This window comes from Hyla sarda, chromosome 4, assembly GCF_029499605.1.
Source record: "Hyla sarda isolate aHylSar1 chromosome 4, aHylSar1.hap1, whole genome shotgun sequence".
NCBI lineage: Eukaryota > Metazoa > Chordata > Amphibia > Anura > Hylidae > Hyla > Hyla sarda.
Genome location: NC_079192.1, coordinates 215,005,632 through 215,029,671, shown reverse-complemented (window position 1 = coordinate 215,029,671; position 24,040 = coordinate 215,005,632). Strand labels below are relative to the sequence as shown.

Genomic DNA, 24,040 nt, shown 5'->3' with positions numbered 1-24,040 from the left:
GCAAGTATCAATGAAAATTTACCACTAAAAGTAGAATATGTCACAAAAAAAACTGTCTCAGAATCAAATTTATAAGTAAAAGCATCCCAGAGTTATTAATGCATAAAGTGATAGAGGTCAGATTTGAAAAAAAATGCTCCCGTCCTCAGGGTCACAATGGGCTCCGTCCCCAAGGGGTTAATAACATGGGTATTAGGCACCTAAGAAATCACTTGTAAGAATATAAAGATAGTGTTAAATCTGATACTTAAATGTTTTATTAGACACTGGAATTTGTTTTCTACTCCATTTATTTCCACATTACATTACATTATAATTTTCAGCTGATTATCCAGAGTCTGGTACTGGAGAACTTCACATACTCACCTCCCTTTGGTTAAGCCTGAAGAGCAGCTTTTTCACATACTTCCTAGCAATTAAATTATTGCTGATGGCATGATCCCACAAACTATGGACTTTTTCACAAATGTTCTAGATGAGGGAAAAAATAATGAATGTGATAATGTGGAATGTTCTCATGTTGTGTACATGGGAGGGTCATCTCAACATCTTTCAAGTAGGATTTCCCGAAAGTGGATTTATATGCTATACAGGAAATCCTGGAGCCACATGTCCTAGACTTAGCCTCATATCATGGAAAATTAGAAAGTTAATATTGTCCAGTTCTCTTCTTTATAAGGAGACCTGATAATACATTTAGCAAATGCATTATTATTCAGCATATAAATATGTTTAATATTAGATCTGATTTTGAAGACTTAGTTCCTAATATTTTAAATTTTATCTGATGTATTTGTATAATAAAATAAAAGATCAGTAGTCTTCCTTGTGTGTGTGTGTGTGTGTAAAATCACTTTCACATACAACCTACCTCTGGAAGTCGCAGAATGATGCTACACTTCAGTTTTTCATTTGTTACATTATCATCCAGTTCTGTAAAGAAAAAGATGCAAAGATCATGGAGACTGGTAAAACCAAGATCAGCACTATCACAGCCAGTGATCATGCAGCAAGTTTCTACACACTTTAAAGTTATGTACTTTTCAATAATGATGCACAGTCATTTTGTTCTTAACTAAAACACTATCCCAGCTCAGTCTAAAGGCATGTGGGTATTGTATAATATAGTGACTTCACACCACATAAAGGCAATTTACCTTTAAGGAGTTTAACAACAAATGTTTCTGTTAAGGTCAATACTCCAGAATCTATGTAATGAAGCAAGTTTGCTAGAGGGAGGCAGCGCACTGCGAGAACCAGATGCAGAGTCTGAAAACCTAAAGTAACAAAATAAAAATAAAACCATTTTACAATATCGAGGAGACACAAATTCAAGCGATGATTTGGTGAGAAAAAATAAAAAATAAAAAAGATTGTGGTGTGTTCCATCGCATGGTGCACCTGGATTGTCTGGTGATCTGTAAAGGGCATTGAGAATGCACAGCACATATAAGAAAACACTGCCAGCAGTTTGGTCCAGTAAAGGACGTGGAAAGGATATGTCCAGCCATGAGAGATAGGTTACTACAGATTACCTATTTTTGTTATTACTTACCAGGAGGTAATGGCATACACATGCGGCTTGCAGAATCTGTTATTTGGCACATGACATGAAAAGCAAAATACTCTGAAGAATTTCCACTCCGGTCCCTAAATGAAAATCGATAAAAACAAGGCTTTATTAAAAAAAAATTATAGAGCCATTTTTCTCACATCGGAGATGGGAGCCCTATAAACAATATATAAATGTTTACCCATGTGCAATGATAGCTTTTCATGTCACGGTATGCTTTTATTCTTCGTAGTTTAAACATTACAAAACATACATATGTCTTGTACTCACAAACATAAGATGCTATGATCAAGAACATGCCGCCTCCAAACGACCTCCAATATCTGACACACAAGGTCCAGCTGTGGGGATCAAACAGAAAATAAAGACGCCTATACTATATATCATTCATAGTATGGGCATCCAGATAATGTCAGTAAAAAACAATGACATGCTCCTTGATGCATACACACATCACCATACATATCATAGGAATGTCTTCAATGTTAATCCAGCAGAGAAACAATCCAAGCAACGTCAGCACATAGAACCATATATATCATATTTCTTTCAAAAGGCTAATATGCATTTAGTGTTGTTGATAATGCAAAATGCACTCCCTTTTTGTAAAAAGTAATAATGGTTAGAAGTGAATCAATGGTTTGCAGGTGGATGAAAGAATAGGGATCAGATCTTGGATTTGTATTCAGTGGCAAAAAATATAGCACATTAAAAGAAATATCTGCTACATGTATGGCTGTTGTCCAAGGATAAACATTATCAACAGTTACACTAGTATTCTGGTGTACAAAAAAAAACTGCCCCATAAATTGTGTCCCACTAGGAGCTTGCATAGGTTTCAGCGACAGAGAGCCCCAGATATGAAGAGTTTGCCTCTGCAAATTGGCTAAAGACCAGCATGCAAAATGCCAGCTTTTAGTTAATCTGCCCCTTTCTTTTTAGATCTCTCTACCTATATAGAGGAAATCAATTGAGAAAGCAATTCAGTGCAACTTGATAATGTTCGAAAACAAGGGTAAACATTACATTTAGAGTTGACTATATATGTGCGCTTTACGTTTGTTTTTCAACGATTACCTGTTTACAGACAAAATCCAATACAAGTTTGTCAATCTTGTTTTTTGCAACATGAAGATGTTGACACAAATGATCCTTCAATTTCACCATCATCTGCAATAGAAAAAGAGAACGATAATAAATGACTCCTCTAGGTACATTGAATCTATGTCCACATTTTAATACTATATCAGAGAATAACTTTATCGCAGATTATTATATATATATACACACACACACACACACACACACACACACACACACAGTAACCCCCCGACATGCGATGGCCCCGACATATGATCAAACCGACATACGATGCTTTTATATGTCGGGGCCATCGCATTAACTGTTATCCGACAGCGCAAAATGCGTAAGCTGCTGTCGGATAGCAGTTTAAGCATCCCGGACAGGTTCATTTACCTAGCCCAGCTGCTCCGGGTCCACTTCGCGATCCTCCGGCGTCTTCTGCATCTTCTTCGGGGTCCGGGCCTCGCTTTCCGGCATAATTATTATGTCGCTGCGCACGCCGTCCTGGCGCACCAACGTAATAACGTAACCAGAAAGCGAGGCCCGTACACCGGAGAAGATGCGGAAGAAGCCAGAAGATCCCGAAGAAGATGCCGGAGCAGCGGGACACCATCGGGAGCCCCTGGGACAGCATCGAGAGCGGTGAGGACACGGTCCGGAGCGGCGGGGACAGGTGAGCATTAAATGCACTTTTTACATTGCACGAATCCCTCAACATACGATGGATTAGACATATGATGGGTCGTTTGGAACGAATTACCATCGTATGTTGAGGGACCACTAATATATATATATATTATATATATATCTCAATAAGAAAGTAATCTGCAGCACTCCCAAGTAAGGTGCAAAAAAGTGATGGATTTATTAGCCTGAGGGCATAGCGATGTTTCGGCTGCCCACTTGCAGCCTTTCTCAAGCTCATAGCGACGTTTGAAGCAACGTTTCAACCTTCTCAATGAGGTCTTTTCAAGATGCTTGAAAAAAACCTCATTGAGAAGGTTGAAACATTGCTTCACTATTGGGTGAATAAAGCTATTTTTGTACATTTGGATCGCTGGAGTGCCGCCCTATTCTTTTGCGGATATATACCTGATTGGGACACCGTGGTCAAGTCCAACATAGGACTGAGCACCTGCCTAGATCTGGGGATCTGTATCCCACCCACACAGTGCCACTCAACACTTGGAATTTTTATATTATATTATATATATATTATATATTAATATATTATATATATATATATATATATATATATATATGTAATCCACTAAGGTGAAAATGTACAGAAATAATGCAGGCGAAAGACCCAAAATTTGCAAGTTATATATGCACATCTGGCTGCACTATGTATAATACACACTTACTGCTTTCTGAAGAGTGATGCAATGGTTTTAGGTCCGGACAGAAAACCGTATACTAGGCAAAAATGAGACAACCGGAGTCAGCGTTTGACTCCGGTTGGCTCATTGAAATGAATGGGGTTCGGGAATCGGGCGGATCCGGCTTGGATACGGGAGTGGCCGGTTTTCTCCCCTCCCAACCGGATCCAGCACCCGTACACTACAAACTTAGTGTGAACCCACCCTTAGCAAGTTTTATTTATAGAAATGCAGCATATTTTTCATCCATCTTTCTGGACAGAAAATCCATCACAGCAAGTTGAATGTAATTTAAACTAATTGTCTTCCTACTTGCTGTAGAAATTGACCATATGTGAATTGGCCTGCAGTGCAGATTTTCAAAACCTCACTAGGTCACTTCATGCTGTGGAATGGTTGCCGGTTTCTTGCTAATTTTTTACATGTGGTTTTGTGGTGGGTATTAATTCAACCATTTAATGCAACGTGTTGCAGATTTTACTATGGATCCAGGGGTAGTCTGCATGTTTAGTAAAATAGAAAAAATATCATACAAAGTTTACAGAGGAAACAAAAAACAAACTATATTTACCTCAACTGAAGCTTCCTTAGGGTGCGTTCACACCGCCGTTTGCCCCCGTTCCGTTTAAAAAACAAACTAAAAAAAAAAAAACGGATAGAAACGGCTGATCAAACAGGTATCCGTTTGGAAGCGTTTGTAACAGTTTTTAATCCGTTTATTTATTTTTATTTTTATGAAAAAATCAGCCACCTACAGACTCCTGCAGCCAGGACTAGTACTACTCCCATTATGGAACAGACTTGTTTCCATTGTGGGAGTAGTAGTTCCTGGCTGCAGGAGTCTGCCGGCGGCTGGGGAGGCTACATTAGTGCTTGTACTACTACCCCCATCATGGAACAGACTCTGTTCCATGATGGGGGCAGTAGTGCAGGGGCTGAGGGATTGATCGCACCGGGTCTCACTTCTGAGACCCGATCCGATCAGAAGTTAAGCAGGGGAGTGGGAGGCATGGTCCGCAACCCTGCGATCACCGATGTATTTTACTTTCATTTTTAAATTCCTTGCAGGGAGCTCTGAATGGCCCGTACTGAGGAGCCAATCAGGGCTCCCTGCAGGGATTTTTAAAATGGACAATGTATATTAAAAGCGCTGTGGGGGGCAAGATATATAGCGCTATATATCTAGCCCCCCAGCGCATTTATAAAGATACAACCCCCGCCAGCGCATTTATAATGTAACCCCCGCCTGCGCCTTTATAATTATATACCCCCTGCCAGCGCAATTATCAATATATACCCCCCGCCGCTGCCGGCGCGATGCTGCTGATAGAATACTATTCATACATCGCGCTGCAGCCTGCAGGGGCATATTATATAGAAGTGCTGTGGGGGCCAGATATATAGTATTATCAGGCCCCCACAGCACTTCTATATAATATGCCCCTGCAGGCTGCAGCGCGATGTATGAATAGTATTCTATCAGCAGCATCGCGCCGGCAGCGGCTGGTGCGATGCTCTGCCAGTAAAATACTATTCATACATCGCGCTGCAGTAATGACATATGCGCCAGCGGGGTGTCACATAACTGCGCTGGCGGGGGGGTATATATTGACAATTGCGCTGGCGGGGGGGTATATAATTATAAAGGCGCAGGCGGGGATTACATTATAAATGTGCTGGCCGGGGTCACACACATATATTTTTGTACATTTGGATCGCTGGAGTGCCGCCCTATTCTTTTGCGGATACATACCTGATTGGGACACCTTGGGCAAGTCCAACATAGGACTGAGCACCTGCCTAGATCTGGGAATCTGAATCCCACACAGTACCACTCAACACTTGGAATATATATATATATATATATATATATATATATATATATATATATATATATATATATAAAATAGAACAATTGATAGCGCAAAGGGAACCTTTTAAATTATTTTATTGTATAAACATAACACTCGTGGTAATGATTAAAATGTATTAGCCACCATACACTACTTTATATTGCCGCATCCATTTATAAAGATGTATCACAAGTTGTAGTCCATATGTTCCTTTCGGCCACAATATTCATTAGTGCGTTTTTTAAAGTGCATATGCGAGTGTGCGTTTTCTACTTCTTATTCAAGGTGCGCTAGTACATTTGTGACCTCTCTTCTGTACGCGCCTCTCACACACCTCGATTGTCCATGTGTGGTAGCCGTATTGGTTATGTGCATGTATTAACAGAAGTATTTGATGTGCTTTTGTTATTCATAGAGGTATTTTGATTGTGTGCCTCTATAGCAACTTAATGTCCATCTGTTAATGGCAAATTATGTCACAGTCTTTTAGATATTTGCACATAGAACGATGCATGTTGCACATTATGATCATGTCTATTTGAATTATTGCACACACTTATTGCACATATTCCTTATTACACATAGCACTTATTGCACTTATCTCTTTTTCGGCTTCTTAAGTAGTTGGTGCTTCTAGTTTCTTTCGGATGGGAGCCTCTTTATAGATAATTGCCTGTCCGACGCGTTTCCTCTTACGATTCTTCCGGGACTTGTTTTCGGCTTTTTTTCCCCCTTTTTCCTCCTGTATCCTTTTTAGATGCGGCACTGATGACGGCCGTACTTCAAATGACTTCCCGCCGTGTTTTTATATCTGTAACTCCTCCTACTCCATAGTCACATGTTTTCCTCAGGTCCAATCATAATCTCTTACGTCAGGACTTTTCCTTCAGTATCTTTTACGATCTGGTTGGATCACCTGGGTGTTTTTGGGTGGGGAGTGTATACTATGTGCTCAGGTATGCTTTCCAGCCCTCGTTCTGAGCTCCGGTCTCCATCAATCAGGTAGGTGGCTTGCGTTTCATTCATTTTTCATCTGGGATTTTCATTGTGCATTCTTTTCTATTCATTGAAGATTTCTATTTTATAACACAAATATTTGATATTTTCATTGTTTGCTTGATTAATTCTTGTGTTAATTGTTGTGTTATTTTTTATGTTGGTTTATCTCGGGGTAGTTTATTTTGGGTTATAGTAATTGTTGTTCATCTTTTTGCAGTGAGTTACAGGTTGATGTTATATTATTTTTGTTTTATTTTATTTTCTTGTACAGTAGGACCGGCATGTTTGTATTTACTTTTTTCATTCGATAAAGCAGGCATATGATATAAAGTCATTTAGTCCTCCCGGTTTTACAGTCTCCAGTGTATATGTCCAGAATGCCTCTCTCTGTAGTAGGCTCCTGTCCCAGTCTCCTCCTCTTGGTGGGGGAGGTATCACTTCTATCACCTGCACTTTTAAACTTTTAATGTCACTTTCGTGTTTGAGTGCAAAGTGATTCGCAACTGGAGTGTCCCTCATATGGATTATATCTCCCACATGCTCCTGTAGCCGTTTCTTAAGGGCTCTAAACGTTTTCCCCACATAATTTACTGGGCACGAGCACGTTAGGAGATATACAACGCCTTTTGTTTCACAGTTCGCGAATTGTTGCATTTTATATTGTTTGCCTGTTACACTGCTTGTGAACTCACTGCTTTTATGTACATATTGGCACATTGTGCATTTACTGCACGGGAAGGTTCCTTTTGGTTTTTCTGTAAACCATCCTTTTTTCTGTTCAGGTTCAAAGTTGCTCCTTATTAGTTTGTCCTTTAGATTTTGTCCACGTTTGTATGTTATTTGTGGGGTATGAGGAATTATACTATCCAGGAAAAGTCCTGACGTAAGAGATTATGATTGGACCTGAGGAAAACATGTGACTATGGAGTAGGAGGAGTTACAGATATAAAAACACGGCGGGAAGTCATTTGAAGTACGGCCGTCATCAGTGCCGCATCTAAAAAGGATACAGGAGGAAAAAGGGGGGAAAAAAGCCGAAAACAAGTCCCGGAAGAATCGTAAGAGGAAACGCGTCGGACAGGCAATTATCTATAAAGAGGCTCCCATCCGAAAGAAACTAGAAGCACCAACTACTTAAGAAGCCGAAAAAGAGATAAGTGCAATAAGTGCTATGTGTAATAAGGAATATGTGCAATAAGTGTGTGCAATAATTCAAATAGACATGATCATAATGTGCAACATGCATCGTTCTATGTGCAAATATCTAAAAGACTGTGACATAATTTGCCATTAACAGATGGACATTAAGTTGCTATAGAGGCACACAATCAAAATACCTCTATGAATAACAAAAGCACATCAAATACTTCTGTTAATACATGCACATAACCAATACGGCTACCACACATGGACAATCGAGGTGTGTGAGAGGCGCGTACAGAAGAGAGGTCACAAATGTACTAGCGCACCTTGAATAAGAAGTAGAAAACGCACACTCGCATATGCACTTTAAAAAACGCACTAATGAATATTGTGGCCGAAAGGAACATATGGACTACAACTTGTGATACATCTTTATAAATGGATGCGGCAATATAAAGTAGTGTATGGTGGCTAATACATTTTAATCATTACCACGAGTGTTATGTTTATACAATAAAATAATTTAAAAGGTTCCCTTTGCGCTATCAATTGTTCTATTTTATATATATATATATATATTATATATATATATATATATATATATATTCCAAGTGTTGAGTGGTACTGTGTGGGATTCAGATTCCCAGATCTAGGCAGGTGCTCAGTCCTATGTTGGACTTGCCCAAGGTGTCCCAATCAGGTATGTATCCGCAAAAGAATAGGGCGGCACTCCAGCGATCCAAATGTACAAAAATATATGTGTGTGACCCCGGCCAGCACATTTATAATGTAATCCCCGCCTGCGCCTTTATAATTATATACCCCCCCGCCAGCGCAATTGTCAATATATACCCCCCCGCCAGCGCAGTTATGTGACACCCCGCTGGCGCATATGTCATTACTGCAGCGCGATGTATGAATAGTATTTTACTGGCAGAGCATCGCACCAGCCGCTGCCGGCGCGATGCTGCTGATAGAATACTATTCAAACATCGCGCTGCAGCCTGCAGGGGCATATTATATAGAAGTGGCTGTGGGGGCCTGATAATACTATATATCTGGCCCCCACAGCACTTCTATATAATATGCCCCTGCAGGCTGCAGCGCGATGTATGAATAGTATTCTATCAGCAGCATCGCGCCGGCAGCGGCGGGGGGTATATATTGATAATTGCGCTGGCAGGGGGTATATAATTATAAAGGCGCAGGCGGGGGTTACATTATAAATGCGCTGGCGGGGGTTGTATCTTTATAAATGCGCTGGGGGGCTAGATATATAGCGCTATATATCTTGCCCCCCACAGCGCTTTTAATATACATTGTCCATTTTAAAAATCCCTGCAGGGAGCCCTGATTGGCTCCTCAGTACGGGCCATTCAGAGCTCCCTGCAAGGAATTTAAAAATGAAAGTAAAATACATCGGTGATCGCAGGGTTGCGGACCATGCCTCCCACTCCCCTGCTTAACTTCTGATCGGATCGGGTCTCAGAAGTGAGACCCGGTGCGATCAATCCCTCAGCCCCTGCACTACTACCCCCATCATGGAACAGAGTCTGTTCCATGATGGGGGTAGTAGTACAAGCACTAATGTAGCCTCCCCAGCCGCCGGCAGACTCCTGCAGCCAGGAACTACTACTCCCACAATGGAAACAAGTCTGTTCCATAATGGGAGTAGTACTAGTCCTGGCTGCAGGAGTCTGTAGGTGGCTGATTTTTTCATAAAAATAAAAATAAATAAACGGATTAAAAACTGTTACAAACGCTTCCAAATGGATACCTGTTTGATCAGCCGTTTCTATCCGTTTTTTTTTTTTAGTTTGTTTTTTAAACGGAACGGGGGCAAACGGCGGTGTGAACGCACCCTAAGGAAGCTTCAGTTGAGGTAAATATAGTTTGTTTTTTGTTTCCTCTGTAAACTTTGTATGATATTTTTTCTATTTTACTAAACATGCAGACTACCCCTGGATCCATAGTAAAATCTGCAACACGTTGCATTAAATGGTTGAATTAATACCCACCACAAAACCACATGTAAAAAATTAGCAAGAAACCGGCAACCATTCCACAGCATGAAGTGACCTAGTGAGGTTTTGAAAATCTGCACTGCAGGCCAATTCACATATGGTCAATTTCTACAGCAAGTAGGAAGACAATTAGTTTAAATTACATTCAACTTGCTGTGATGGATTTTCTGTCCAGAAAGATGGATGAAAAATATGCTGCATTTCTATAAATAAAACTTGCTAAGGGTGGGTTCACACTAAGTTTGTAGTGTACGGGTGCTGGATCCGGTTGGGAGGGGAGAAAACCGGCCACTCCCGTATCCAAGCCGGATCCGCCCGATTCCCGAACCCCATTCATTTCAATGAGCCAACCGGAGTCAAACGCTGACTCCGGTTGTCTCATTTTTGCCTAGTATACGGTTTTCTGTCCGGACCTAAAACCATTGCATCACTCTTCAGAAAGCAGTAAGTGTGTATTATACATAGTGCAGCCAGATGTGCATATATAACTTGCAAATTTTGGGTCTTTCGCCTGCATTATTTCTGTACATTTTCTATCTCTGGCCAGTTTGCACGAGGATGTGCCCAATCACTTTGCACAATTGGCTGCTGCAGATACATACAGGCACTCATACATAGGAGTCTGCAAAAAAAATTTCAGGGGCGCATAATTTGAATGTCAAGCATGCTATGCTTGAAAATAGAAATAGAAAATATCACACAAAGGGCATTCAAAGGGTTTGCCAAATCTGATGTAAAAGCTTGATAGGAGAATAAAGCTGCCATTTCCGAATTTGAGTGTTGAAGTTTCTAATATGTTTAGGCTAATGAACACACAATATCATTAATACACCCTTGATCATATGTGTATTAATATGGTGCATTTATTAGTCTTAACATAAAAACATATTAAAAACATCAACAGTCAATCAGAAAGACTGACTTACAACTGTCCCTGTGCTTTGCTTACATTCTTTGCATAGCATAAGGGCCTGTTTACATGGCAGAATACAGCATATATATCCCACTTAGAAATGCTGCTGCATCAGCCTCCCATTGTTTTCACGGGTATTCTGCTGTAACATGCACATGGCAACATTTCTCTTGTTATAATTCAATTTCCAGACTACACAGAAAGAATTAACATTTTACTTCTTGCTGAGGAATCCTCTCGGAAATGCATTGCAATTTCCATCACCGGCTGCACACACAATGTCGGATATTCTGGTATATTCTGTTGTGCAAATGGACCCCAAGAGTCAGTGGCTGGTTCTTGTGCAAGTTTGCACCATAGGCTGTTAAAAATTGTGTGTGAGACTATCTATGACAGAGCTGCAAAGAGTTGTGAAAAAGACGCACATGACGTGAGTAACCAGAGACTGCACTGCCAAACTTGAGCAAATTGCAGTTTGTAATTCTTAACTGCTCTATCATAGAGCAACAAAGAACATTTTTACAAGCATCCGGAGGCTGTGTAAAGAGAAGGGGGCATATACACAGTTGTGTGATGCAAGGAGAGAGCTAGAACTACCAGCTATGGTGGAAGCTGCGCATAGTGGAGCAGCAAAAGTAAATAAAAATCTAACAAGACCCAAATCTAACAAGACCCCCCCCCCCCCCCCCCCCCGCCCCGAACTATCAACATCCACCCCCGTCCCTTATAGATGCACATGCTCTCTCAAAAGCCTGCCTGGAAGCTTATGTAGCCACAAAATGGTCTGTTTCCCCCGCCCCTACATCTGTCAAGGAATGCATTAATGCAAAGGAGATCAGTGACATCTAGTGTGCGCTTCAGAAAGTGTTTCAATTAAAATTTAGAGTACATAAAATTTATATATATATATATATATATATATATATATATATATATATATATTTATATATATATTTTTTTTTAATCTATCCATTTTTCTTTTTCTTTTTATCTATCTCTAAAAAGCATGTAGATAAGCAAAGATGGCACTCCAGCAGTCTGGAATAGTGAAAAGATGTGGTTTATTCACCCAACATACAATGCAGTAACGTTTCAACCTACTCAATGAGGTCTATTTCAAACCTTTTTTGACCTCATTGAGTAGGTTGACGTTGCTGTATTGTGGGGGAGATTTATCAAAACTTTTGTAGAGGAAGAGTGGTGCGTTTGCCCAGGGAAACCAATCAGATTGCTTCTTTCATTTTTCACAGGTCTCTTTAAAAATGAAAGAAGCTATCTGATTGGTTGCTATGGGCAACTGCACCACTCTTCCTCTGCACAGTTTTTGATAAATCCCCTTGTGTGTTAGGTGAATAAACCCCATCTTTTCACTATTCTGGAACACTGGAGTGCTGTCTTTGCTTCTGTACATGCTTTTTAGATTAAATTGAGACTTTGGTCAAGCCTCTGGAGCAGACCGTATCAACAACAGTTGTGCCCAGTAGGCACTAATACCCTCATGTATCCCACCACCATAAAACGTAACTTTTATTAGTATTTATAATTTACTATGTGGAAAAGTAGAAGACTAAAAACACAACCACTTCCTACTGGTATTATATCCACAATCCAAACCCAGTCTGCTACAATCATCCTTGAGAAAGCCACGTCAAGTGGAGAAACATGTAGGATGTAGAAGAATATACAGATTTTAACTCACCACCACTATCTACAATTGGTTCAAATACAGAGCAAAGTGCACGCTGCCGGTGCACTTGCCCACTGGCAATTGCCATTGGTCAGTGCTATGAATATAGTACTGTATAGCCTCTCCCTCAATCAATTTATAGTAAATAAAAGCACAACTGTACTGGATCCTTGAAACAAAAAGGATACCAAGTCCAGTACCTAAACCAATTGTGGATATAATACCAGTAGGTAGTGGTTGTGTTTTTAATCTTCTACTTTTGCACATAGTAAATTCTAAAATAATACTAATAAAAGTTAAGTTTTATGGTGGTGGGATACATGAGGGTATAAGTGCCTACTGGGCACAACTGTTGTTGCACCTTCCCCCCCATATCTGGGGCAAATTTGGTTGTTAATATCTGGAGCAGACAGAGCACCCGCCTTAGGTCCATTGGATTAGAGATCCCTTCACAGTGCTGCTTACACCTTCTTTTTGGAACATATTTTACGCGCACACACTATAATAATATATATATATATTTCAATGCAGCACTCCATGGTGTGAAAACAAGTGAAATGTATTCCATGAAAAAAAAAAAAAGTGAAAACAGCAGCAACGTTTCAATCCTCTCCAGGATCTTTCTCAAAATAATATTATATTGTATTTTTTTTTTTTTTTTAAAGACCTATCTTAGTTATTCAGTATCAATCAATAAATACTTTATATCTTGAAACATACCAGACCCATTAGATCTTTCTGTAGGTAGTCCTCTTCTTGGTTTAATGGCACAATTCTTTCAACTGCTGCTAAAGTTAATAAAAAAAACAAAGAAGTTTTCATACTACTGGCTTCTACTCATACTGACAATGAGGTTTCAAAATTCCCAATGAAGCAGTTATGCAAGCTTGGCCAATCTCCACTATAGTGCATTGGGTATAAGGATATGTCAAATAATTGGGTACATGCTGGGAGCCCTGCAAATCTGACTTCTTGTATTTAAAATTCCTATGCTATAATAGTCAGAAAAACCCTTTAGGTCCAAATCAAACAAATGGACTATCAATTCTCCCAGCAGAGAGGCTTTCTTTCCCTCTCAGTGAGAGTATAACAGAACCACAAATTACAATGGGGGAGATTTACAAAACCTGTCCAGAGGAAAAGTTGCCAAGTTGCCCATAGCAACCAATCAGATTGCTTCTTTCAATTTTGAAACTGCCTGTGAAAAAAAGAAGCAATCTGATTGGTTGCTATGGGCAACTCCATAACTTTCCCTCTGTACAGGTTTTGTTAAATCTCCCCCAGTATCTTTAGCAGAGGCGGCTCTAGACTTTGTGAGGCCTTAGGCAAAACTCTAACATGAGGCCCTGCAAAATTTTCTGCAGACTTCACATGGTGATCCGATCGGCTGTTAGATGGCTGCGCTTTTGCTGCAGCACCAATCTCAAGTGGTGACGGGGAACATATGGGATCAGGGGTGTAATTAGTGTCCCGTAGGCCCCATGGCAAATCATAGGCACCAAGACCACAATCATCAATATTATCAGTATACAAGGAGGAATATTATCAATATACATATTACAATCATACTGTTACTGACCAAATCCTGTATACTGAGACCAATATTACCAATAATACCAGTAGAAAAAAAGTAAAATGGTCAGCACCTTTAGACAAAATGAAATATGTGCAGAAGTGCACACTGCAGGTTGTGTGTGTTAGAAGCAGGGAAAAAATAATACTACCACACCATGACCACACCTACCAATGTGAATAATGACTGACTATCACCACAATACTGTTACTGTAAAAATGTAACTATACAAAGACCAATATTCCCACATACACTGACCTAGTAGATACCAGCTATATGCAAGATATTTTCAGACCATATAAGTGGTTACAGTTACATCTACCAACTCACATGTGACATTATGCTCGTACTGTGACATCACTATATAAATTATTCCTGTATTGTAACATCACTGTTTGCATCCTCCCTGTACTGTGACATCACCATGTGTTTTATACCTTTACTATGATGTCACTGTGCAATATCCCTGTACTGTGAAAACACTGTGTGTATTATCCCCGTACTTTGACATCACTGTGTAATATACCTGTACTGTGACATCACTGTGTGTATTGATATGGTAATTTTATCATAATCATAATTCACTTTTGCCTCTTGATACTACATTATTTGCTTTGTTTCTGGCCCTCTGTGTGCCATCCCTCCCCCATCCTCTAAGTCTCTAAAATATGTTTTCTCTTTGAATTACGCACCTTAAAGGGGTTATCCAGGAAAAAGCTTTTTTTTTAATGTATCAACTGGCTCCAGAAAGTTAAACAGATTTTTAAATTACTTCTATTAAAAAAATATTAATCCTTTCAGTACTTATTTGCTGATGGAGTTGTTCTTTTCTGTCTAAGTACTCTCTGAGGACACGTGTCTCGAAAACCGCCCAGTTTAGAAGCAAATCCCCATAGCAAACCTCTTCTACTCTGTGCAGTTCCCGAGACAAGCAGAGATGTAAGCAGAGAGTACTGTTGCCAGACAGAATACAACAACTCAACTTCAGCAGCCGATAATTATGGAAAGGATTAAGATTTAATAGAAGTAATTTACAAATCTAAAATTTTCTGGAGCCTGTTGATCTATAAAAAAAAAAAAAAAAAAAAAAAAAAAAAAAAAAAAAAGTTTTTTCCTGGAATACCCCTTTAATACTAATGTAATCCATATGTGCTTAGAACATGTTGCAGACTATAGTAGCTTTTGGTGTCATGTGACTTTTAATGTATGCCTAATGATATCCTCCCATTGGTTAAAATCAAACCATGGAATGTATGGGGCGTTGTCCTGGTGCTATGTGACTATTGGAATAACGTTTTTGGGAGACTCTGAGAGAATGAGCGTCCCTATCACCCAAGCTGTAGGTGTCTTTCTGGCTTCAATGAATACCTCCCTGGTGAATGTATGTCAGCTCACACGCAAATTGGAGGATGCTGAGAATATTACTTTATATCAGTATTACTGTGTATATTATCTCTGTACTGTGACATCACTGTGTATTATGCCTGCACTGTGACATCACTGTGCATATTAACCCTGTACTGTGATGTCACTGTGCATATTAACCCTGTACTGTGACATCACTGTGCATATTAGCTCTGTACTGTGTATATTAACTCCTTAACGACATAGGACGTAAATGTACATTTACATTCTATACATGACGCGAGCACCAGAACGGTGCTTGCATCATGCACGGCAGGTCCCAGATGCTATCAGTAGCCAGGGACCCGCCTGTAATGGCAGACATTAGCAGGCAAGTTGATGTCCGCCATTAACCCCTCAGATGCCGGGATCAATACAGATCACTGATATATTGAACAAAAAAAGTATCCCTGAAGGTTCCAGGGAATTAAATCATAAACAACCTTTAAGGGATGACCCCCTTGCGGGGAAAACCCTTACTAGAAACCCCCCGTAAAATTTGCTATTCTTTATTGTATACTTATGTTAAAACAATACACCCTATAAACAAACTGTTTAAAATTTCCAGCGGTGTCAGTGGGTCAAGGGAGAGGGTTGCCAATACAGATCACGGCATCTGCGGCAACGTGGCACTGGTCCCCTCACCTGCCTCCATCCGTCCTCCCCGCGTCTTCTCTGGTCTGCTTTCCAGCAGACCAGAGAAGTAGATCACTGATAACACTGATCAGTGCTATGCATATCCAAAGCACTATCAGTATCTACAATCAGTATTGCACAAATAGGACATAAGTGTAAAAAAAAATAAAAAAAATATAAGTGAAAGAGCCCCTCCTCCAATAAAGAATAAAATGACTTTTTTCCATTTTATCCTAAACATATTTGGTATTGCCACATGTGTAAATGTCCGAACTATCAAAATATAATGATTGCGTATGGTGAACGGCGTAAACTTAAAAAAAATAAAAAGTTACATTTAAAAAGGGCAAAATTGCTGCTTTTTTTAATCACATATTTCAAAAAAAGATAAAATACAAAAATAATAAAACTTCACATACACTAAAGTGGTACCAATAAAAATTACAGATTGCAAAGCAAAGAATGAGCCCTCATACATACAGAAAAATTACAAAGTTATAGGTGGTCAAATTATGGCAATTTTAAACATTTTGAAAAAAAACTAAATTTTTTTTTAAAAGCAGTACAATAATAGAAAAGTATCTAAACATGGGGATAATTTGAATCTTATTGACCCACAGAATAAAGAAAACATGTAATTTTTCTGTAAAATTTACAGTGTGAAAATGAAGCCTTCCAAAATTAGCTAAATTGCAGTTTTCTTTTCAATTTCCATACACAAATAAACAAATAATTTTTTTGCTTTTGCCATACATTTTATGGTAAAATAAAAGATGTAACTACAAGGTACAATTAGTTACGCAAAAAATAAGCCCTCATCTGGGTCTGTAGATAAAAAAAGGGTTATGATTTTTAGAATGTGAGGAGGAAAAAACAAAAATGTAAAGATAAAATTTCATGTGTCCTTAAAAGGAGTACTCCGATTCACACTTTTTTCATGTTATCCCGTCCGGGCTGCAAAATAAAAGAAAACGCACTCTCTCTTACCTGCCAACGAGCCCCCGGAGCTCCGGTACAGGTGTTCGGTCCCCGGGCTGTATTCTTCTTACTTCCAGTTAGCCCGGCACGTCACACGGAGCTTCAGCCTATCACTGGCCGAGGCGGGACATCGCTGCGGCCAGTGATAGGCTGAAGCTCCGTGTGACGTGCCGGGCTAACAGGAAGTAAGAAAAATACAGCCCGGGGACCGAACACCTGTACCGGAGCTTCGGGGGATCGTTGGCAGGTAAGAGAAAGTGCGTTTTCTTTTATTTTGCAGCCCGGACGGGATAACATGAAAAAAGTGTGCACCGGAGTAATCCTTTAAAGCCAAAAAGGGCTCTGTCCTTAAAGGGGTACTCTGCCCCTAGACATCTTATCCCCTATCCAAAGCATAGGGGATAAGATGTCAGATTGCCCCGCAATATAGCAAGCAGCACCCACCTGTAACTGCGCCCAGAAGCGCTGGAGGCTCTCAGGCTAATTCCTCCCGACCACAGGGACGGAAGATCGTGACGTCACGACTCCGCCCCCTTGTGACGTCACGTCCCCTCAATGCAAGTCTATGGGAGGGGGGCATGAGGGGCAGGCACTGTACGCCGTCTGCCACTGCCGAACAAGGTCAGGGACCGCACCGCTGACCTGAAACTGTGGCAGCCATGCGTCGTGGACACTGAGGTGTCGCAGGCTGGGAAAGGCAGAGGCTCTGAGGCTGTGACTTGTTTGAGTCCCCTGCACAGGCTGGCTGGGGCAGGGACATTAGATCAACATGCCAGTGCACCAGCCCACCAGCTCCTTCTCTTAAAAGGGCCGAAAACCAAGGGAGCACTATTGTGTGGTGGCTGGGGCCAGAGCAAGGCCCCATCAGCACGTGATCAGAGGTGGTCATATGGTAGAGCAACCTCTGATCTTTAGCATCATTTGGAGGATCCATCTCACAGTCAAATGACAAATAGAAAAGTGCAGCCCACAGCCATATATTTGCAGTAATGCGGTGGAAACCTTGATGGATCCCAGACTTAACTCATAATACGTTACAGTATAAGACTGCATTCAAACTACATTTGCAGCCTACGGCTGCCGGGTCCGGATGGGTTATTTCAGCTTCTCATTCACTTTAATGAGCCGACTGGAGTTAGCTCATTTTTAGTTGGCTCATTTATGCCCTGTATCCGCTTTTGTGACTGGAACTATAATTGCGGTATAGTACGGTTTTAGGTCCGTTCACGAAACTGGATACGGGGCACAAATGAGCTGACGGGGCACTGTCTGACTCTGGGAGGATCATTAAAGTGAATGAGATTTGGTGCCGCAAAAAGTGAGCCCTCAGGCAGTCCCATATACAGAAAAATGGGAAAGTTTATTGGGGTCAGAACAGGTCAATTTTAAACATACAAATTTTGTTAAAGTCTGAGTTTTTTTTTACTAGTAACGTATTTAAATTGTACTGACCCAGAATAAAGAGAACACATCCGTTTTAAGGTGAAGTGCACCGAGTAAAAGCAAAACCCTCAAAAAAGTTGCAAAATTGTGGTATTCGTTTTAATTTTCCAAAAAAATTATAATTTTTCAGGCCATAGATTTTATGGTAAAATGCATCATGTCATTCCAAAGTACCAGGGGTCACGGAAAAAACAAGCCCTCATATTGGGCTAATGATGAAAAATAAAGTGTTATGGCTTTAACTCCTTGGGGACGGAGGGCGTATCCATACGCCCTCCGCATTTCCGATCACCGCTGCTTGCCGGTCGGTGAGCGGACCGGGATGACTGCTGATATCTATCAGCAGGCATCCCGTGGCAATGCCTAGGGGGTCCTGAGACACCCATGCCGCCGCCCCCCCCCCATGTCAGCGATCGCGGCAAATCGTTGGCCAATTCAGACCAGCGATTTGCCCATGATCCGGGCTAATCGGGTCACTGGTGACCCCATCTCCCAGAAAATAAGCATGATCGGAGCTGTCAGAGACAGCTCCGACCATCCTAAAGGATAGGAGCAAGGTGGCAGTGTTGCCACCCCCTCCTAACCCCTGCCATTGGTCGGTCAGGCTGACCACCAATGGCAGGAGGGGGGCTGGGGGGGGGGGGGGTTAGAGTTCATTTCCCCCGCTCTGGCCACCGATCGAAGTCGGGGCAGAGCAGAGGGGAACACGTGCGGCGAGGGGGGAGCATGGCCCAGCTTACCCGGACCGGTGGAGGCATCCTGGACCAACGGCAGTTTCGGCATCGACAGCAGTTGGAGCGGCCGGAAAGTGCGGCGTGCAGAAGGCTGCAGTGAAGATCGCGGTAAGTGATCTTCTGTGGCATTCTAAAAGCTGCAAAACTAAAACTCCCAGCATGCCCACACAGGCAAAGGCTGCCTGAGCATGCTGGGAGTTGTAGTTTTGCAACATCTGGAGGGTCACAGTTTGAAGACCACTATACGGTGGTCTCCAAACTGTAGTCCTCCAGATGTTGCAAAACTACAACTCCCAGCATGGCCAGACAGTCAGGGATGCTGGGCGTGTTGTTCTGCAATATCTGGCCCTTCATATGTTGCAGAACTACAACTCCCAGCATGCCTGGATAGTCTGGGCATGCTTGGAGTTGTAGTTTTGCAACATCTGGAGGGCCACAGTTTGGAGACCACTACTTAGCGGTCTCCAAACTGTTCTTCCCCAGTTGTTGCATAACTACAACTCCAAGCATGCCCAGACTGTCCAGGCATGCTGGGAGTTGTAATTATGCAACATCTGAAGTACCAGATATTGCAGAACTACATGCCTAGCATCCCTGACTGTCTGGCCATGCTGGGAGTTTTGCAACAGCTGAAGGATTGGGAAACACTGAGCTAGAGTCTGTTTCCTAACTCAGTGTTTCCAACCCATGTGCCTCCAGCTGTTGCAAATCTACAACTCCCAGAATGCACTGACAGAACATACATGCTGGGAGTTGTAGTTTTGAAACAGCTGGAGGCACATTGGTTGGAATCACTGAGCTAGAGTGTTTTCTAACTCAGTGGTTCCCCACCAGTATTGTAAAACTACAACTCCCAGCATGTACGGTCTGTTAGTGCATTCTGGGAGTTGTCATTTTGCCACAGCTGAAGGTTTGGGGTGCCCCCCCCCCCTCCATGTGAATGTACAGGATACATTCACACGGGTGGGTTTACAGTGGGTTTCCTTCTACAAGTTTGAGCTGCAGCAAATTTTCCGCCGCAGCTCAAACTCCCAGTGGAAAACTTACTGTGAACCCTCGCCTGTGTGAATGTACCCTAAAAACACTACACTACACTACCAAATAATAAAAAGTAAAACACTACATATACACCCCCTTACACGCCCCCCCCCCCCCCCCCAATAAAAATGAAAAACGTCTCATACGGAAGTATTTCCTAAACAGAGCCTCCACCTGTTGCAAAACCATAACTCCCAGTATTGCCTGACAGCCATAGACTGTCCTGGCAGGCTGGGAGTCTTGCAACAGCTGGAGGCACCCTGTTTGGGAAACATTGCTGTAGGTAACCGGGTCCGCCCCTATTGCAACTTCCTTATTCAGGCCTCAAATGCACATGGCGCTGTCTCAATTCAGAGCCCTGTCTTATTTCAAGGCAACAGTTTAGGGCCACATATGGGGTATTTCCGTACTCGGGAGAAATTGCACTACAAATTTTGGGGGGATTTTTCTCCTTTTACCCCTTATGAAAAGGTAAAGATGGGGGCTACACCAGCATGTTAGTGTAAAAAAAAAAAAAAAAAATGTTACACTAACATGCTGGTGTTGCCCTATACTTTTCATTTTCACAAGAGGTAAAAGGAGAAAATCAACGGAAATCAACCACATGTGTACGTAAAAAGCTCTGCGGATGAACTACATGGCTCAGGAATGAGAGAGCGCCATGTACATTTAAGGCCTAAATTGGTGATTTGCACAGGTGTGGCTGATAGTTACAGCGGTTCTGACATGAACGCAAAAAAAAAAAAAAAAAACACCCACATGTGACCCCAATTTGGAAACTACACCCCTCACGGAACGTAACAAGGGGTATAGTGAGCCTTAACACCCTTCAGGTCTTTGACAAATTTTCGTTAAAGTTGGACATGAAAATAAAAAATTAGTTTTTTTTCCCTGAAATGCTGGCGTTACCCCAAATTTTTCATTTTCACAAGGGGTAATAGTAAAAAAAAAAAAAGCCCCCCAAAATTTGTAACCCCATTTCTTCTGAGTATATAACTACCCCATATGTGGAAGTAAAGTGCTCTGCGGGTGAGCTACAATGCTCAGAAGAGAAGGAGCGCCATTGGGCTTTTTGAGAGAGAATTAGGCTGGAATTGAAGACTGTGTGTGTTTACAAAGCCCCCATGCTGACAGAACAGTGGACCCCCTCCACATGTGAACCCATTTTGGAAACTACACCCCTCACGGAATGTAACAAGGGGTACAGAGAGCATTTACGCCCCACAGGTGTCTGACAGATTTTTTTGAACAGTCGTCCGAAAAAATGAAAAATTTTTCATTTGCACAGCCCACTGTTCCAAAGATCTGTCAAATGCCAGTGGGGTATAAATGCTCACTGCACCCCTTATTAAGTTCTGTGAGGGGTTTAGTTTCCAAAATAGTTTGCCATGTGTTTTTTTTTACTGTTCTGGCATCATGGGGGGCTTCCTAAATGCGACATGCCCCCAAAAACCATTTCTGCAAAATTCTCTCTCCAAAAGCCCAATGTTGCTCCTTCCCTTCTGAGCCCTCTAGTGCACCCACAGAGCACTTTACATACACATATGAGGCATTTCCTTACTCGAGAGAAATGGGGTTACAAATTTTGTGGGGCATTTTCTCCTATTACTCCTTGTGAAAATGAAAAGTTTGGGGTAACACCAGCATTTCAGTGTTAAAAATCAAATTTTTAATTTACACATCCAACTTTAACGAAAGTTCATCAATCACCTGTGGGGTGTTAAGGCTCACTACCACTTGTTATGTGCCTTGAGGGGTGTAGCTTTCAAAATAGTATGCCATGTGGGTGTTTTTGTGCTGTTCTGGTATCATAGGGGCTTCCTAAATGTGACATGCCCCCCAAAAACCATTTCAGCAAAATTTGCTTTCCTAAAGCCAAATGTGACTCCTTCTCTTCTGAGCATTGTAGTTTGGCCGCAGAACATTTTAAGCCCTAACATGGGGTATTTCCATACTCAGAAGAGATGGGGTTACAAATTTTGGGGGGCATTTTCTCCCATTACCCTTTGTAAAAATTGTAAATTTGGGGAAAAAAACCTGCACTTTAGTGAAATTTTTTTTCCTTCTCATTTACACCTCCGACTTTAACGAAAAGTCGTCAAACACCTGTAGGGTGTTAAGGCTCACTGGACTCCTTGTTATTTGCCTTGAGGGGTGTAGTTTCCAAAATAGTATGCCATGTGGGTTACAAATTTTGGGGGGCTTTTTCTCCTATTACCCCTTGTAAAAATTCAAAAACTGGGTCTACAAGAACATGAGAGTGTAAAAAATGAAGATTTTGAATTTTCTCCTTTACTTTGCTGCTATTCCTGTGAAATACCTAAAGGGTTAACACACTTACTGAATGCCATTTTAAATACTATGAGGGGTGCAGTTTTTATAATTTGGTATTTCTAATATGAAGGCCCTTCAAACCCACTTCAAAACTGAACTGGTCCCTTAAAAATTCTGATTTAGAAAATTGTGTGAAAAATTGGAAAATTGCTGCTGAACTTTGAAGCCCTCCGATGTCTTTCAGAAGTAAAAACATGTAAACTTTATGATGCAAACAAAGTAGACATATTGTATTTGTGAATAAATATATCATTTATTTGGAATGTCGGTTTACTTACAAGCAGAGAGCTTCAGAATTAGAAAAATGCAAAATTTTCTATTTTTTCATGACATTTTTGAATTTTTCACCAAGAAATGATGCAAGTATCGACAAAAATTTACCACTAACATGAAGTAGAATATGTCACAAAAAAAACGTTCTCGGAATCAGAATGAAAAGTAAAAGCATCCCAGAGTTATTAATGTTTAAAATGATAGTGGTCAGAATTGCAAAAAATGCTCCCATCCCTAGGGTTATAATGGGCTCCATCCCCAAGGAGTTAAGAAGGCAAGGAGGAAAAAAAACTAAAATGGAAAAATGAAGCTGTCTGTGTCCTTAAGGCATTGTACAATAAATCCAGCACAGCGTCATGTTCTCCACTATAGATGTAAGCCATGATGCTATCAAATACTCCAGAACTGTACCTACCCAAGGCAGATTCTATTACTTACCATATTTTCTTGTATCCATGTTTTGAAGAACCCTAAAAAAAAAAAAAAAGACAGGAGACAACTCCATCAGGGTGTAAACATACATATATATATATATATATATATATATATATATATATATATATTTTATAATATTTGTAGGACAACAAATACACTCCTTAACATTGAAATTGCAACATCAAGAAGAAAATTTAGCGGAATTTCAGGATCAAGACATGTTAGTGATATGTAAATATAAAATAAGAACAACAACATATTTATTCAGTAATTAAACACCTTAGAACGCGATCAATGAATTAGGTTATTAATAATTGTCTGTAGGATTTTCTGCCCCTCTAAATGCACTTGGGCACACAAATCATCAAGACCCGTTGTTGGCTGCTGCCTTTGCTGATCAATGATGTTCCAGATGTCCTTTATGACAGAGACAAGCCCAAATATGCTTCAGATCATGCAGATTGCTCACAGTAGCACAAGTAACATGTAGCATGGTGTTGTGTTGAAACATGGCTCCTGGGACACTTCGAGCAAA

At 40.9% G+C, this 24,040-nt stretch overlaps 1 protein-coding gene across 11 annotated transcripts in view; it reads right to left on the bottom strand.

The window, feature by feature from the left end:
• Window positions 1-24,040, bottom strand: part of GSAP (gamma-secretase activating protein) — a 176,192-nt gene that overhangs the window by 12,078 nt on the left and 140,074 nt on the right. For 9 of the 11 annotated variants that reach the window (XR_008892615.1, XM_056573472.1, XM_056573473.1 and 6 more), the window contains 8 exons: window positions 23,509-23,540; window positions 13,378-13,445; window positions 2,651-2,743; window positions 1,844-1,914; window positions 1,556-1,650; window positions 1,158-1,277; window positions 872-933; window positions 367-471 (listed from right to left, as the gene is read on the bottom strand). Coding sequence is in view for 10 of the 11 variants with exons in the window: in XM_056573472.1 (XP_056429447.1) it covers window positions 367-471; window positions 872-933; window positions 1,158-1,277; window positions 1,556-1,650; window positions 1,844-1,914; window positions 2,651-2,743; window positions 13,378-13,445; window positions 23,509-23,540 (646 nt within the window). In the remaining variant the exon portion in view is untranslated. The remainder of the gene's footprint in view (window positions 1-366; window positions 472-871; window positions 934-1,157; window positions 1,278-1,555; window positions 1,651-1,843; window positions 1,915-2,650; window positions 2,744-13,377; window positions 13,446-23,508; window positions 23,541-24,040) is intronic. The other 2 variants (XM_056573471.1, XM_056573469.1) reach the window with 1 other exon arrangement.